This window comes from Orycteropus afer, unplaced genomic scaffold, assembly GCF_000298275.1.
Source record: "Orycteropus afer afer isolate SDZICR_OR568_19922 unplaced genomic scaffold, OryAfe1.0 scaffold00024, whole genome shotgun sequence".
NCBI lineage: Eukaryota > Metazoa > Chordata > Mammalia > Tubulidentata > Orycteropodidae > Orycteropus > Orycteropus afer.
The window spans coordinates 13,648,458-13,666,858 of NW_006921611.1; the positions used below are offsets into that span (position 1 = coordinate 13,648,458).

At 37.9% G+C, this 18,401-nt stretch overlaps 1 protein-coding gene across 1 annotated transcript in view; it reads left to right on the forward strand.

Annotated features, from left to right (window-relative positions):
* Positions 1 to 3,469: 3,469 nt before the first annotated feature.
* The window catches only part of POLB (DNA polymerase beta), a 51,308-nt gene continuing 36,376 nt past the window's right edge, over positions 3,470 to 18,401 (forward strand). The window contains exons 1-6 of the mRNA XM_007935028.2: positions 3,470 to 3,530; positions 3,861 to 3,918; positions 6,660 to 6,726; positions 10,493 to 10,567; positions 11,137 to 11,195; positions 13,750 to 13,799. Coding sequence (XP_007933219.1) covers positions 3,470 to 3,530; positions 3,861 to 3,918; positions 6,660 to 6,726; positions 10,493 to 10,567; positions 11,137 to 11,195; positions 13,750 to 13,799 — 370 coding nt within the window. The remainder of the gene's footprint in view (positions 3,531 to 3,860; positions 3,919 to 6,659; positions 6,727 to 10,492; positions 10,568 to 11,136; positions 11,196 to 13,749; positions 13,800 to 18,401) is intronic.

An 18,401-nucleotide genomic window follows, 5' to 3' on the forward strand; every position in this document is an offset into this window, starting at 1 on the left:
TTGGCCTGATGGAGTGGTGGATGAAAGTGCCATTAACTGTGACAGGGAAAAGTGAAGAAGCCAATGAGAGTTGGAGTGGGGCAAGAATCAAGAGTTTTTTGTGTTTTTTTTTTTTAACTTTTATTGTGGCGAAAACTTATATAACAAGACATTCACCAACACAATACTTCCACATTTACAGCTCAGGGACACTGATAACATTTTCCATGTTCTACCACCATTATTGCTATCCTTTTTCAAAATATTCTACCACCTATTAGCATAAACTCAGTGCCCCCCAAACAAAAGCTTCCCCTTTTCCCTTCCTTCCTACCCCTGCTAACCACTAATAGTCTCTGTTTTTTTTTTTTTTCCCCTCTCTATATAAAATCTTTTTTTTTCAACCTATCTAGAAATTTTCCTTCCCCTCCCCTCCCAGGTAACCAACAAAGAAAGTTTCCTTCTATGTGTAAACCTTTCCTTGACTTTTACAATGGCAGACTAATACAATATTTGTCCTTCTGTGATTGACTTATTTCACTCAGCATAAGGTCCTCCAAGTTCATCTACGTTATGGTGGTGTTCTGCAGATTCTACATTATTCTTTAGGGTTGCATAGTATTCCACTGTATGCATCACAGTTGATGGGCACTTAGGTTATTTCCATCTCTTTGCTATTGTGAATAGTGGTGTGATGAACATGGGTGTGCATACTATCTATTTGTGTCTTGCCTCTCACTTCTTTAGGGTATATCCCTAGTAATGGGATTGCTGGATCAAATGGCATTTTAATTTCCAACTTTTTAAGGAATCACCATACCAATTTCTACAATGGTTATATCATTTTACAGTCCCACGAGCAGTGATGAGAGTCCCTATCTCTCCACATCTTCACCAGCATTTGTTATTTTCTAAGAATCAAGAGTTCTTTAGGCCATTTTGTCTTTGTGGTGCCTGCCCAAACAGTTGGAGACATCCGGTAGGCAGTTTGATATATGGGACTGAAGCTTAAGGGAATGATGAAGGATGGAAATATAAATGTAGAAGTCTTCAAACTAAATGTGGCATTTAAACAGGTGAAACTGAAAAAGGCAGAAAAGCTGGTTAGAGGATCCAGGCCTGAGGCACTTACCCATAAAGTTGAAGAGTGGAGGAGGAGCTGGGAACCAGTACAAAAACCTGAGGAGGAGTGGCCAGTAAGGAAGAAGGAAAACCTGGAGCATGTGGTATCTTAGAAGCCAAAAGAAAATAAAATAGTTCAAGAAGACAGTATTAATCAAATGTTGAAAGACAGAGCATTGATCATTTCCTGAGATTCCCTGACACTTGTATTTTTTAATCATTGGATTGTCTTACATAGATTTTTTAAAAGGTGGGTATAATTCTCATATAAAAATGATCCTACAATTCCCAGAATTTGTAATTTTTACTACTCAGAAGTGAATAAAGACATTTTTTATTTAATGAGGGACAATCATTCTTCAGAACTAAATAATATGAGTATAGCCTGGAATAGAAGTCAGATAGAAAAAATTGTGCACAACAACAACAACAAAAAAAACTAAGATGAGTCACATATCTAAATGGAAGTGGGAATCATAGTGTTAAGAAACTGCAGGAATAAAGTTAAAAGGCAAGAGACAACTGGGAAATTATTTGCAATATACAAAAAAAAAAAGGTTAATAGTACATAAAAGAGCTAACACATTAATAACTTACAACTACTCCAATTAGAAAAATGATCAAAGGATATCAGTAGAAAATTCACAAAAGAAGAAATACAAATGTGCAATAAACATAACTTACAATGCATACTGATATTAGTAAAAAAACAACCACAACCATATAAATCAAAGAAACTAATTATACCTAAATCATTATTCCATTAATGAAAAATAATGGAAATTAGTATGACAAAGTTATCTAAGAGAGTGGGAAACAAGTGGACTGGGGACCTAGAGTAAATTGGTAGACAGCACTGAACGCCACACTTTGGGTGTGATTAAGGCCATCAGTTTAAAGGAGGAGCTACAACATGGCAGGGTGTTTTTTCCAGTCACCTTAAGTTGCTTCACAGCATCAAAGACTTTGATTTATCCTGATTTTGGGTTTTTGCCCTGAGTCCATCATAGAGGGAGAAGGTGCATGGGGTTTTAGGAGATATAGGGGGTATATGGGAGCTCTGGTGGTGTAGTGCCTAAAGCATTTGACTGCTAACCTGGGGGCTGGCGGTTCAAACCCACCAGCCACTCCTGGGAAGGAAGGTCGGCAATCTATTTCCGTAGTGATACTGCCTCAGAAACTCAAGGAGGGGTCGCTATGAGTCGGTCCGTCTTGACCGCAGGTAACAACAATGGAAATTTTAAAAATACTAGAAGACTGGAAACATGTTCCAAATTTTAATAGTGGTTAATCAGGATAGAGAGATGATCTTTGCTTTTAATTTCTCTTTTGCCATTTTATTCATTCTACACAGTTTTCTATGGCAACTATATATCATTTTGTATGAAGACTTTAATTTACACTAAGTGGTTGCCTAGTGTGAAATAAAAATGTCACATTTCCATTTTTCCAGCAGAATTGTTTCTCAGATACAGGTCATCATGTTAGAACGACAGTTTCGTTGCTCATTATCTAGGTTAAGCACTTCTCATTTCTTTGTGGACTTTTCATCACGTTGATCTCTACCTCAAAAGGCTGGGGAATAAAAAAGAAAGTTCTTTTTTTAATATCGGTTGGCAGATCTGCTAAAAAGTTTTGTGTGGCAGGCTAAAAGAAGGGTTTTGAATGATCAGCATATTTCAATCCAGTATACAGCTGCACCCCACTTACTTACTACAGAACTCCACTGCAGTGCGGACTGCACTATATTCTTACAGAACGTTGTTGACAAGTATAACGCCATTGTTGCCTCTTACCACATATGAAATACATCATGTAGTCAATAACTGTAGCAGTGCACATAACATATGTGCAAAACAGCGGTCTTTAGTATTTTATCTCCCAAGCCCACCATTTTACACGTCACAGAGTCAAATCGTACTCCTTTTTTTTCCTTCTAGGGAGAGGAATCCAGATAAATGTATTGGGGGGAAAATGTAACTTCTTAGGTTAAGAATCCAGATCCCCCATAATAGCCCCATAGGGATGTAATTCCAAGTTACCCAAATTCCCCCTTTCCAAATCGCAGTTCAGCCTCACCTTCCTCTTTTAGGTTAACATTTCCCTTTTCTCACGTAGTGAGATCTCGCCTCTCTAGCCCGTCCCCTTCGCCAGCGCCCAACCAGGAGGAGGTAGCGCCCCCTCATGCATGACGTCACCACGCCCGCCGCCCCGCACCTCCTGTCAGTGGCGGCCATTGTTCAGATGGTTGTGCTGGCTTCGCTGGGGCTGGACTGGTCCAGCCCTGGCAGCTCTTGGCCCCTTAGCGCAGGGCGCGGGGGCAAGTCTCTGGCACTGAGGACTCTGGGTTCCTTGGGTGCAAGTCACCATGAGCAAACGGAAGGCGCCACAGGAGACGCTCAACGGGGGAATCACCGACATGCTTACGGGTTAGCACCGGGCCGGGCTCCTCTGGCTTTCTTCTTTCCTCCCATTTCATTGCCTTCCCTTCCTTCTCCCCCCCGCCAAGCCCCGCGACAGTCCAGGGGATGGGGCCGACCCGTGGCTCTCCAGTCCCTCACAGCAGGTCGCCTTCCATATGGATCTACCCTCAACGCCCGTGGCCCGCGCGGCCACTCTTGCCCGAAACTCCTGAGTCTTCTCTTGGGCTGCCTCATTCTCTGGAGAAGAGAATGGTCACTGCCCACGTTCCAGAAAACTCAGTTCCCATTTGTTTAGCTGTGGTTCTTGTTCACCCGAGCCTCTTGTTGCCTTTTCAGAACTCGCTAACTTTGAGAAGAATGTGAACCAAGCTATCCACAAGTACAACGCTTACAGGTGGGACAGTGCAGCAGTCTGTGATTGCATGCGTTCTGGTATACCCCTGTTTTTGCCAGTTAAGAGATGATAGGTCAAGTAGATATTGGAATCATCCGCAAAAAAAAGGAAGAAAGGAGAATCCAGGGTTTGACATTGTGGTGGTTCCTTACTGCAGTATGTCTGAAAGAATCTGGGCAGAGCTCTGTAGGATCAATTATGATCAGTTCCCAATTCTGATAGAAAATAGGTATAACTTGATAGGTATTTTTCTCTATGATCAAACGTGAATTACTGGAAATGCCTAGTGAAAGACAGTGCTGTGAAATAGATGAGATTCAAGGAATCACATCTTTCCATCTGGTTAGTCTGTGGCTGATCCTGTCGCTTTAATTTGATTTCCATCTTACCCGGGACTTTATCCTGGCTATTCTCACATTCACCTACTTCTGTTCTTCAGAATATAAACCAAGGAAACCAAACACACTGCCATGGGGTCGTTTCTGACTCCTGGCAACCCTTCCTTGGGTTTCTGAGGCCATATCTCTATGAAAGTAGATTGCCCAGGCTTCCTTCCGAGGAGTGGCTGGTGATTTTGAACCGCCAGCCTTCTGGTTAGCAGTCAGATGCCTTAGGGACTATGCCACCAGAGCTCCCTTCTCAGAATATTAACACATTCAAATTCCCCAGCCTTAAGCAAAAACAAAAACAATCTTCTTAACTCTTTTTAGGTAACACCTTATCTCTTCCCTCCACTTTACAATTAAACCTCTTGAAGAATAATCCATATTCATTGCCTGAACCTTATCCCTAGTCATTCCTTAACTCATTGCAGGATAATTTCTCTGAAAATGCCCTCACTTATACTTCGTCTTACTAGGCATTTGCTGGCACTCGCCTCTAGCTCATTCCATGGAATACTTTCCCTTGGCTTATTTGATGGCACTCCTCTACTCTGGCACCTCTTGTCTTTTAGCTTTTAATATGGGTAGTCCCCAGAGGACTAACTCTTTTCTCACTTTCATAGTTTCCCTGGCAATCTTACTATCTTTAGCTTTGAATACCACTTACATCAGTGGATCCGAATTTTTGCCACATTGAGCTTTTCTCCAGATTTTTAATCCTATGATCCCTTTATTTGTATGTTTTCAAAACAAACTTAACTACTTCTTCTCATCCCACTCACCCTATTCAGAACTGAATACTGTCCCTCCTATCCTTCCCTTGTATAATTTCCTGTGTAAAGTAATTATACTGTCATTTGATGTACATATTGATGATTTAGAAACCAGAGAGACATTGAACCCCATCTTTTTCTGTGAGTCACAGGCTCTAAAGAGGTGTTTAGTCTTGAAGGAGACATCAGAGGATAAGTGAGAGAAAGAGCAATCTAGACAAAGGAAACAAAATGTGCCATGGAGGCACTGAGACAAAAAGGACTGTGGCATTTTCTGAAAGTCAGTAATTCATTTTGCCTAACCGGTGGGATTTGAGTGGAAATTAAGTCCAGGAAGGTCAGTAATACTCTACCACCCATGCATGCTTCCTTCTACCTTAATGTACATTTCTCTTCATTATTGCCAAATAGTTATCTGATTTTGTCATTCTCCCATATCAAATAGTTAGATATTTCCTTTTTACCTTGATAAATCTCTATTGCATAATGGCATGCCAAAAACCTTTCATGTTGTAATTCTTTTTCCCTTTCAGGCTTTACCCCACAGTATCAAATATGCCTGCCCTGAAACAATTCCCTCCACAAACTCCCCTCGACCGACCTTTCCGTATTCATCACCAATAATATGCTGAATGTTGTTGTTGGGTGCCATCGAGTGGGTTTCAATCAGCAAGTCCATGTGACAGGGTAGAACTGCCCCATTGGGTTTTCTGGCTATAATCCTTACAGGAGCAGATTGCCAGGTCTTTCTCCCATGGACCCACTGAGTGGGTTGAACCACCAACCTTTTGGTTAGCAGCCGAATAGTTAACCGTTGTGCCACCAAGGCTATTTATAGAGAAGTTGAAGTCCCAAGTATAAAGGTTCTGTGTGCTACGATAGAATGAAAAAAGCTCTAAGGACTATTCAGTATTTATGCTTTAGACTTAGACGTGCTATCGCTTTTTATCAGCATCAATTCTAAACTACATTTAGCATTAATTAATTAAAATTAATAGATAACATATCTTTAGTAAGCTCCCATAAAGTACCCAGTCTCACCAGATTATTAAGCGGATATGTGTGGAGATAGGAATCACAGGTCATTGCTTTATGCTGAACTGAAATGGGTGCAGTGAAAAATGAACTGCTATAAGGACAGAATGGGATGCCAACTTTAAACCATGAATTTTTAAATAGCCACCATAGATAAGCAAATCAGGTATCTAGTAGTCTGAATATGGTGAAACACTTTAATGAAAGAAAGTTATGAACAATTTTTTTTAAATCTAGCTACTAAAAAAAAGATCTAATGATATTTTCCACTTAGTCCCAAATACGAGGAAAGGCTGTTGGTCTCAGTCTCTCTAGCTTTATATATAGTTAAAATCAGATTGTCCTCCAATGTGAGAATTTTCAAGCTATTCAAAAAAGTCAAGAGATGTAGTTGTTGGTCTGCCAGCTCATCTGAGTTGTAAGTTTTATGTGGAGTTAGAAGTCTTGGTGAAAGTTCAAACTGGATATTAGCTTGTGTGTATGTTCCAATTTAAGAAAAATCAAGGCTTCATTGGATTTCAAATTGGTTTTCTTTTCTTTCTTCTTGTAGAAAAGCAGCATCTGTGATAGCAAAGTACCCACACAAAATAAAAAGTGGAGCAGAAGCTAAGAAATTGGTAAGTTTAGTGAACAAGTTGATTAAAGAGTTCACACATGGACAAATTTGATGAGTTCCCATGAAACTAAATTGACCTCTCAGAAGCTTCCTTGACCTACACAGACTCACACTAGCTTCTTATTTCTTAGAATATTAAAGTTATTTCAAGCATACTTTTTCAAATACGAAGTGCTTTATTTGTGTGTGGTGGTGGGGTGGGTTTAAAAGTGTTAAAAAGGTGTTAATTATAATTTTCTTTCTATTTTAGTGAACTAACTCAGTGTTAACCTCTGGAACCACTCCAGCTTCCATTGTGTTCCCCTTTTAATATTTGAGATAACCATTGAATTTCTTTTTGTGTTTATTGCAAATAACCTGTTCATTTCTTAAAGGCAGACTTCTGACAAACTCTGATACACTTCATCCCAAATCTTAGCTCATGACATAGCCCTAAATAGAACACAAAAGTATCCAAAAACCACAGAAGGGCTGTGTATGCACAGGGAGACAGCTTGGGTGGCAGGAGTGCATGAGAGGCAAGGACACAGGGAAGCGGTAACTATGGGGAGGATGTGGGAGGGGAGCTGTTGCATTGTGGGAAATTGCAGTCAGTGTCATGAGATAAAGGTATGTGAGCTGCTATATGGAAAATGAATTTGTAAACTTTCACCTAAATCACAATTTAAAAAAAAAAATGGTTGTAATCCTCTTAAAAAGAAAGTATCCAAAACTTTTGCATAAGGCTGGACATGAAAATATCACTATTATTCCTTTTTAACTACTTTAACTATCAAATATGAGTATAGCTTGATAATTCTAGAAATTAGAATTTCCAGGATGAGTAGTTTGCCTTTTATTTGTTAATATTATCAAACTTAACTATCATAAAGTTGATTCTGACTCAAAGTGATCCTGTAAGACAAAATAGAACTGCCCTCAGAGGTTTTTGAGGCTGTAAATCTTTATGGAAGCAGACTGTCTCATCTTTCTCTGCGGGAGCAGTTAGTGGATTCAAACCACCAACATTTTGGTTAGCAGCCTAATGCTTTAACCACTATGCCATCCAAGCTCCTTAATGTTGTTATTGTTAGGTACTGATGAGTTGGCTCTGACTCATAGTGAACCTGTGTACGTCAGAACAAAACACTGCTCAGTCCTGCACCATCCTCACAATCCTTGATATGCTTGAGCCCACTGTCACAGCCATTGTGTCAGTCCATCTCGTTAACGGTCTTCGCCTTTTTCAGTGACCCTCTACCAAGCATAATTTCCTTCTCCAGAGACTGATTCCTTCTGACAAAATGATCAAAGTAGGTGAGATGAAGTCTGGCTATTCTTGCTCATAAGGAGCATTCCAACTGCACTGCTTCCAAGACAGATTTGTTCGTTCTTCTGGCATCCTTGGTGTTTTCAGTATTCTTTGCCAACACCACAATTCAAATGCATTATATCATCTTTGATCTTCCTTATTCATTGTCTGTCTTTCACATGCAGAAGAGGCTATTGAAAATACCAAGGTTTGGGTTGGGTGTACCTTAGTCTTCAAAGTGACATCTTGGTTAGGAAATCACCTGGGGCTAAATTGCTTTAGGTTAGTGTATTATTGGAGTGAAATTATTGTAGCAGTGTTCTGTACAGGGGAAAAAATTGGTTTTCTTCTAACCTTCTGATAGAGGAAATGAGAAGGCTGAGCTGTTTCCCTTTTCCAATCTAATCTACTTTTTTAATCTTTTGTTCATTTCTCTCTGTTACCATTCTCAAAATTCGATTTTGGGATCTGTAGTCTTGGGACATTTATTAAACATTAAATAAATTTCAAGGTCCTTTTATTTAACTAAAAGATACCGATAAACATGAAAAAAATTGAACTTCATTAAAATCAAAATTGCTTATTAAAACATAATTCTGTATAGTGCCAATTAACTGTGGTGGCTCAGTGGTAAAAGCAGCTCAGCTGCTAATCAGAAGGTCAGCAGTTTGAACCCACTGGGCACTCTTTAGGGGAAAGATGTGGTAGTCTGCGTCCATAAAAATTTACAACATGGGAAAACCTACAGAGCAGTTCTACTCTGTTCTGTAGGGTCACTATGAGTTGTAATTGACATGATAGCAGTGAGTTTGTCTTTTGGTTTGGTTTATATAGTGCCTATAAATTATCAAAGATAGTATGCAGTGTGGATAAAAATGTGGAAAAAGGGATACTCTCATCCACTGCTGATGGAAGTGTTGGTTGGTCCAACTTTTTCAATGGCAGAATTTTGGCAGAATGTATATATCCTTTGATCCAGCAATTCCACTTTGAGGGATTTGTGTTTAGGAAATGAATATATATATATATATATATATATATGCAAGAATTCAATAGTTCATAATTTTTTGACCATATCTATGCCAGGCACTCATCCAGGTGCCACTAGGGATAAACCAGTGAGAAGTCAGGATCTCTGTTCTCTGGGGCCTATATTCTAGAGAAATGCTATTCAGTACTGTAGCCACATCTGGCTGTTGAACTCTTGAAAAATGTGGCCAGTGTGACTTGTTGTTGTTAATGTCCCGATTCATAGCAACCCCTCCTTGGGTTCCAAGGCGGTATCACTATGAAAGTAGATTGCTCAACCTTCCTTCCGAAGAGTGGCTGGTGGGTTTGAATTGCCCACCTTCTGGTTAGCAGTCAAGTGCCTTAGGCACTACACTACCAGGCTAAGTAATTGAATTTTAAACTTAATTTAATTTAAATTAAAATTTTCTGATGTGGCTAGTGGCTACCATGGAGAACGAGGCAGTTCTAGAACAGTGGTTCTCAAAAGTGTGGTTCCTGGACTAGCAGATCAATATCACCTGGGTATTTGTTAGAACTAAAGCTTCTTGGCCCCATCCCAAACTGACTGAATGTGAAACTGAGGTGGCATTCAACAGTCTGTGTTTTAGTAAGTCTCTTAACAGTGTTGAAGCATGTGAAAGTTTCTGAACCTCTGTTTTAGAGGAAGTTCATCACAGCATTATTAAATAATATCAGATACAGTAAAACTTGCAAAAGCTGGAACCTGTGTAAGGTGGAAATCTATCAAAAAAGAAAAGTTCAAATTTCCACTAACAGAAAGTGATAGAAAAATGTTAAGACTACACTCTCTCAAAGGTGGAAAACTTGAGAGACCTGGAGAAAAAGGCAGTCCTGTTGAGTTCCAGCTTGCACAGGTTTCACTGCAATTGGGAATAACCTCGATATTTTTTCAGTAAGTTATGATACAAACACATTTATGTAGTTATATACCATGATGCCACTTACATACCAGTTTTTATATAACAGTTATATACCATATTGTATTATTGATAGGGGAATTATTCTTGATATGTTATTAAGTTTTTTAAAACAAAACACTTTACAAACAGCATGATTCTATTTTTATAAAAAAGAAGTATGTGTGGATGAGCAGAAAAGAAGTTAAGTAACTTGTATCAAATGTTAAGTGATGAGGTTACAGGTGATTTTACTTTGTAGGGTGATATTAACAAGTGCTCTTAATATTCTTTATGCAAGTCTAAATTTCTAATTTTTGTTAATTTTTTTTTTTTAAAGAAAGAGAATAATTTCATTAGGATTCTCTTGTTTAAACATTTTGCCTCTGGGAGGGAATGTTTTTTTCTGAGAATCAATTTTCTGTGTCCTTGTTTCAAAATTTGTCATGTGATGATCACTTGCTTTTCATTTCCCACTTTTTGCTTTATCTTTTAGTGATTTGGTAAGGATTTGTTTATATGTTCTTTATTTTTAATTTTCTGTGCAGCCTGGAGTAGGAACAAAAATTGCTGAAAAGATTGATGAGTTTTTAGCAACTGGAAAATTGCGTAAACTGGAAAAGGTAGTATTTAAATTACTTGTTTTCTAATTTAATTACAGTGTCTGCCTTTATGGCAGCTATCATGTGGTACCATTGCAGGGTGACTGAGGTTGTACATGCTAGTGAGATTCTGAGTTTAAAAAATTTTAATATTGTTAAAAATATTCATTTATTTTTTGTGACATTTACAAGACTATTATTGAATTAGCTCCTTGTTTTCAGTACTGTTTGGAAAAGAGATTATTTTAAGCTTTGACTAAAAGATAATTATCTTCTAGAATTTCTGGGTTTAAACTCTCCCAAACAATTTTTTGGTTTTGTTTCACCTTGACAATAGTAATTATGTCACTTCTGGTCTCTTAGGAATAGAGCTTTTTAAATTATAAAGATAAATTAGAGATTGGACATCCTCAGGAACTTTCGTTTTTTTCACTACAAATTTATATAACTACCAAGGTTATAAATGAATACTTCTGTTAGGGTTATCCAGACAAATGTAAGTGACTCTTTATGTCTCCTAACTGCCTAGAGTATTTTAAATAAGATTATTTGAGTCTTCAAAGCATTCCTAAATCTTTTTTCCCTTAAAGATTCGACAGGATGATACAAGTTCATCTATCAATTTCCTGACTCGAGTTACTGGCATTGGGTAAGAGCTATTTTAAAAAGACAGTAATAGTCTTGGTTTTATTTTCTGTGTCAGCCAAACTAAATTGTATACTGTTTTCCTTCAAAACCTGTATTTTCCACCTCTTTGCCTTTGCCCATACATTTCCCTTGTCTATAGCTTAAGTGTCTGAGGTCAATCCTACAGATGCTGCCTCTACTATAAAAGCCTCATCCAAGGTACCAAGATGGTACCTCCTTCCTGAAACCATTTTGATTCCCCAGCCAGAAATAATCTCTCCTTCTTTTGAACTCCACTAAAACTTACTGTGTATGCATTTTATCACCCTTTCTAGTTTGTGCCTCATTTGCCACTCTGAACATAATTATCTTAAACATTTTTGCTTTCTTCCATAGTACCTTATGAATTTACAGCAAGCACTTTATTTCTTTGCATGTCTATATTAAGTTTATTTGGTATCATTAAGAATTTGCCTTTTAGAAGATAGTTTAGCATATACATAACAGATAAGCCTTGTGATTACAATTCAAACTGGGTAATTGGTTTAGAGTTAATTAGAATAAAATAATAAGATTTGTTAGTTGAATTTAAAAGTATGAGGAAGAACTAGGCTTTTGGATTTGAATTAGAAATTGAATTTTACTTAGAAGTTGTTTTAAAGAGCACCTGTTGTATTATCCTTTTTTTCTAGGTAAGAAACTGAGACTTACATACATGAAGTGAAATAACTAGTAGAGTCAGGATTAGAACCCAGGACTTCTGATTCCCAATTCAGTTCTATTTCTTCTAGGCTCCACTGTCTTGATGATATGAATATCAGTTACTGTACCACGCTATAATATCAGGATGTTCACAAGTTACTGAATTGTGTAGGTTATTTTTCTCAAAATACCATAGCCCCAGACTAGTGTGCATTTGTAGGTTTGAATATGTGTTTCTTCCTATTTTTGCTGCTACTTTATTATGTTGTAAATTGGCATAGTGCAGTAAAAGTCAGGAGATTTGGGTACTGCTCCCAGAGCTACCACCAACTAGAGTTGTAACCTTAGCCAGTCACTTCATCTTTTTAGGTTTCAATGTCCTTCTCTGTAAAATGTGAGCAATAAGGTTCCTATGCCCTTGACATTCCATAGAACATCGTCAGTCATTTTCTTATGTGTGGTTTATTTATAATAACTTAGCAGTCAAAGTAATCTTTTACAAACCTAAATCAGATTTTATCTTTGTTTTGCTCAAAACCATCTAATAGCTATACTCAGAATAAAAACCAAATTTACTACCTGGCTTACACAGCCCCATATGTCTTCCACTCTCCCCATCCCATACATCTCTCTATACATACTGATTTTTTTTCTTAGACTAGTTAGCCTCATGCCATTCTTAGGGCCTTTGCACTGATTGTTTCCTTTGCCTGATACGCTTTTATCTTTGATCACTCCCATAACTGGGCTCTTTGTCATTCAGGTCTCAGCTTCGTATCATCTTAAAGGTTTTATCTCACCCAGCCACTCTGTCATGACACTGTTTGAATTCATTGCAAGGCACATGATGCTTTTATTTGTTTATATATCTACTTTATATTTCTCCCTATCCACTAGAATATACATTTCATAAAATCAGGGATCTTATTTGTCTTATTTCCTGCTGTATTTTCAGTACCTGGAAGGGTATCTGGAACATAATGGACCTTTGGTAAATCTTTGTTGACTGAATGTTTTGGTTACTGCTCTGACAGGAATATACCACAAATGGAATGACTTGAACAAACAGAAGTTTATTCTCTTACAGTTCAGGAGACTAGAAGTCCGAGGTCAAAGTGCCAGGCTCTAGGGGTTGTGTGAAAGCCCCTCGACCTTGGGCTTTAGCTCTGCCTCTTGCTCCTGGCCCACTGAAACTGGAGGCATCTCTTCACTTAGGCAGCTACTGGCTGCTGAGGCTAACAGGTCCAAGGTCGACAAATAAAATGGCATAGTCCCGATGTTACCAAACAACACAGCAGGCGTTGAGTCAAGTCCATTGAAAGTCCCAGAATCAGCAGAGCATGGCAGGCTCCTGAACAAAGACTCAGCTACATGCACCTACATACTCAGCATGCCATAAGCTCAAGGCCATTCCCAAAGCTGCTTCTTATACACGGGAAGCAGCCGCCATACCCAATGCAGCTACTCAGCTGCCCCAATAGATGTCACCATGGAGTTAATTACCAGTCTCACCGTGGGAAATAACTACATTCAGCTGCCCAGCCACTCAACCAGGTCCAGCCAAGTTGACACACAAACTTACCCACCACACTGAATCAACAGTTTTCAGATGTCTGCATGTCTGTTTTATGGCAGCTGTGTGCTTAGATATTTTGTGCTCAAGTTCATGGTTGTCTTCCTAATCATTGAAGCATCAAGAATTCTTACCTTTCGATAAAATTGAACATTACCAAAGTAATCTTTCACCATTTTAGCAGGTCTTCTTTAGCTCCATAGCAACTCTTTGTTTGATAAGAGATAACATTTTAGTTATTTGTTACAAGAATCCTGAGTTTCACATGTGATACTGAGATAATGCTTTTCTTTCTTTGTAGTCCATCTGCTGCAAGAAAATTTGTAGATGAGGGAATTAAGACATTAGAAGGTGAGTATGTACCATAGGTTGCTAATTCCAGTTAACTATCTTCCTGAAGGACTATTATGTACTAACAAACAAGTTCAAAAACGCTTTTGAAGTCAATAGATGCAAATGATAATATTTTCTTTTTAATTCTTCAAGGAAGAGTCGGTGTATAGTTTACATTACCATCTTAAATGTTTTTAGGTTTACAGCTCAGAAGAAAATCAAGAAGAGCAAGAAGTAGCTTCTTGGTTTAAAGGCAATGAAATATTTTTCATTTGTAGATTCTTAAAAGATTTAAAGTGCCTTTGTTTCTTTAATAAAATTTTAGACAACAAAGTCTTAACATGTCAGCCTAAAAATTAAGTTATGTACATTGGGAAAGATTCTGTAAGAGACTTGCATGTTTATTGAAGTAATTTTTGCTTTCAGAGAAATGACAAAAATAGAATCCAAATCAAGTAATTATAAAATATTTTCCTTAAACCTAATGTTAAAAACAAAAAACAGTTGCCATTGAGTTAATTCTGGCTCATGTAGCCTTATGTTTGTCAGCAGAATTGTGCTGTATTGGATTTTCAGTGGGTCATTTTTCAGAAGTAAATCAGTAGGCCTCTTTGTGAGGTGCCTCTGGGTGGACTCAGACCTCCAACTTTTTGGTTAGCAGCTGAATGTGTTGATTGTTTGCATCACCCAGGGACTCCAAACCTAATATAACCAAACTCACTGCCATTCAGTTGATTCCAACTCACAGCAATCCCCATTGGGTGTCCAAGGCTGTAAATCTTTATAGCAGCAGACTGCCTCATCTTTCTTTTGTGGAGTGGCTGGTGGGTTCAAACCTCCAGCGTTTTTGTTGGCAGCCAAATGCCTTAACCACACCACCACCAGAGCTCCATAAACCTGATATAAGAATCTTTAAATATAATTTATCTTCACATGCTTTTTAAGGGCATATACTATAGATAGATAGACAGACAGACAGATAGATAGATAGATTCATTATATTACATCTATGACATTTGCAGCTTATATTTATGGGTTTAATATTTATGACTCCCACTATTTGCAAGAAACCCAAATGGTTAGAGGGACAGGTTTTGGAGATACTGAAGTTTGAATCCCAGCTCCACCACTTTTTTGATGGGTGATGTTTGTGCTTCTCTTTCTCAACTACAAAATGGGAATCATAACTTTTGCCTCCTATGATTTAATGTACGAATGCATGTAAAGTGCTTAGCAAAGCACTTGGTTTCTAGTAAGTACTAAAAAATTGCAATTGACTTTTAAGAAACATGATCAATTATTAATATTGCTAAGCCAAGAATTTGTGTGTAGCATAGCTAGAGAATGAACTCAATATCTACATTGCAGAGGGGTTTGTACTTTGAGACATGCATAGTTTATCTGAGTGAAATTATTTGCTAATTGATTTGATCGGGATCAAGAATTTGTGGGGTTTTCGAAGATGTTCAGGTGTATCCCTTGGAAATGTGAAGCATCTACTGTACTGAATTTTATGTTTCATGGTTCATAGATATATAATTAAAAATTATATATATCTTGGCACATACTACGATATGTTTGGAGCTTGAAGTTGTGGTTGTTGTTAGGTGCTGTCGAGTCAGCTCTGATTCATAGCAACTCTATGTACAACAGAACGAAACATTGCCCAGTCATGCGCCATCCTCACAGTCCCTGCTGTACTTAAGCCCATCATTGCAGCCACTTTGTCGATCTGTCTCGTTGAGGATCTTCCCCTTTTTGCTCCCTGACCCTCCACTTTACCAAGCATGGTGTCCTTCAGAAGGGAGTGGTCCCTTCTGACAACATGCCCAAAGCAGTTGAGGCAAAGTCTGGCCATTCTTGCTTCCGGCTGCACTTCCAGGGCAGATTTGTTCATTCTTCTGGCAGTCCATGGTATTTTCAGTATTCTTTGCCAGCACCACAATTCAGAGACATCAGCTCTTCTTCAGTATTCCTTATCCATTGTCCAGCTTTCACATACATATGAGTTGATTGAAAATACCTTGACTTGGGTTAGGTATGCCTTATGTCTTCAAAGAGACATCTTTGCTCTTCAGCACTTTAAAGAGGTCTTTTGGTGCCAAATTGCCCAGCACCATATGACATCTGATTACGTGACTGCTGCTTCCATGGATGTTAATTGTGGATCCAAATAATAAGAAATCTTTAAAAACTTCAGTATTTTCTCCATTTATCATATTTTTTATTGGTCCAGTTGGGAGGATTTTTGTTTTCTTTATGTTGAGTTGTAATCCATACTGTAGACTGTAATCTTTAATCTTCATCAGTAAGTGCTTCAAGTCATCTTCACTTTGAGCAAGCAAGGTCGTGTCATCTGCATATCGCAGGTTATTAATGAGTCTTTCTCCAATTCTGATGCCATGTTCTTCATGTAGTCCAGCTTCTCAGATTATTTGCTCAGCATACAGATTGAATAAGTATGGCGAAAGGATACAACCCTGATGCATACTCTTCCTGATTTTAAACCATTCAGTATCCCTTTGTTGTGTTCAATCAACAGCCTCCTGGTCTGTGTACAAGTTCCACATGAGCACAATTAAGTGTTCTGGAATTCCCATTCTTTGCAGTATTATCCATGATATGTTATGATCCACACAGTTGAATGCTTTTACATAGTCAATAAAACACAGGTAAACATCTTTCTGGTAGTCTTTGTTTTCAACCAAGATCCATCTGACATCAACAATGATATCCCTTGTTCCATGTCTTTTTCTGAATCCAGCTTGAATTTCTAGAAGTTCCCTGTCTGTATACTGCTGCATCTTTTTTTGAATTATGTCTTCAGCAAAATTTTACTTGCATGTGATATTGTTATTGTTTGATAATTTCCACATTCTGTTGGATACCTTTCTTTGGGATGGGTACAAATATGGATCTTTTCTAGTGATTTGACACAGGCAAGTAAACACCTCCATTGTTGCATCCATTTGTTCAAATATCTCAATGGGTATTCCATCAATTCCTGGAGCTTTGTTTTTCACCAATACCTTCAGTGCAGCTTAAAGTTCTTCCTTCAATACTGGTGGTTCTTGATCATATGCTACTTCTTTTTTTAAAAAAAATGCATTTTATTGAAATATAATTTATACAGTGAAATACACAAAAGTAAAGTGACATGGGTCGATGCATTTTTTTTTTTTTTTTTTTTTTTTTTTTTTTGCAGTGTTCCCTCCTCTCCCACCCCTGGCAATCAACCAAGAAAGTTTTCCTCCATATACAAACCTTTCCTTGATCCTCCACAACAATGAATTAATACTGTATTTGTCCTTCTGTGATTGACTTATTTCACTCAGCATAATGTCCTCCAGGTTCATCCATATTATGCAGTGTTTTGAAGACTCTACATTTATTCTTTAGAGCTACATGTTGTTATATGCCATCGAGTTGGACCCGACTCATAGCAACCCCTCCTTCGGTTTCCAAGGCAGTAGCACTACGGAATATTCCATTATATGTATGTACCATAGTTTGATCATCCATTCTTCCACTATAAATTTTGGAGATAAGTCCCTTGCCAGATATGTAATTATCGGCAGATATGAATTAGTTGCTGTCATTTTTGTTATGTGCTTTTTTGTGGTGTTGATCTCTTTGTCCCATATAATTTTCTCTGCTGAGCTTATCTTGTTTATGAATCGTGTTATCACTTCCTTCATTGCTATTGTTTTAGTATTTGTTGAATATTTATGCTGGTCCTTTTTTGATGTGAAGGTTTATAATTTTTCTTTGAGGTTACCCTGTGATTTATAGTTTTCTTCCCAAGTTTAGAACAGTCCGTTCTATCTTGTAGTGGTCTTGACTTCCCTACCTTCTAGAAGTTCTGTAACAACACAATTTTTTCTCTCTTTTTGGTTTGTAGTTTTCTTCATTTGTCAATTGATGTCTCTGGTTCCCTTTTTACAATCTTGTAGGCTTATTTACTTTGGATACTTACATAGCTGGGTTGGTTTCTGGGTTATGTCACCATGTGTGTTAATGGTCAGTTGTTGTTGGCTGTTGTTGCTTCTCTGTCCAAAGAGCTCCCTTTCGCATCTCTTGTAAGTTTGGTCTGGTTTTAACAAATTCCCTTAATTTCTGCTTATCTGGAAATGCCCTAATTTCACCATTATATTTGAGGGACAGTTTTGCTAGGTATCTAATTCTTGGTTGGAAATTTTTCTCCTTCAGAGTTTTATGTATGCCATCCCATTGTCTTCTCGCCTGCATGGTTTCTGTCAAGCAATCCGAGCTTAGTCTTATTGGTTGCACCTTGTAGGTAACTTTTTGTTTCTCCTGTGCTGCTCTCATGATTCTTTCTTTGTCTGTGGTTTTGGTAAGTTCGATGATGATATGTCTGGGTGATTTCCTATTGGGGTCTATCCTGTTTGGGGTTCATGGACTTCCTGAATAGATATATTCTCATCTTTCATCATACCAGGAAAATTCTCTTCTAACAATTTTCTCTGTGGTTTTATTTGTCTCTTCCTGTTCTGGAATTTCAATGACACGTAGGTTATTCCTTTTGATGGTATCCCACATGAACCTTAGGCTTTCTTCATTTTGTTTTGATCTTTTTTTGAGTTCAGGTATTTGCCTTCA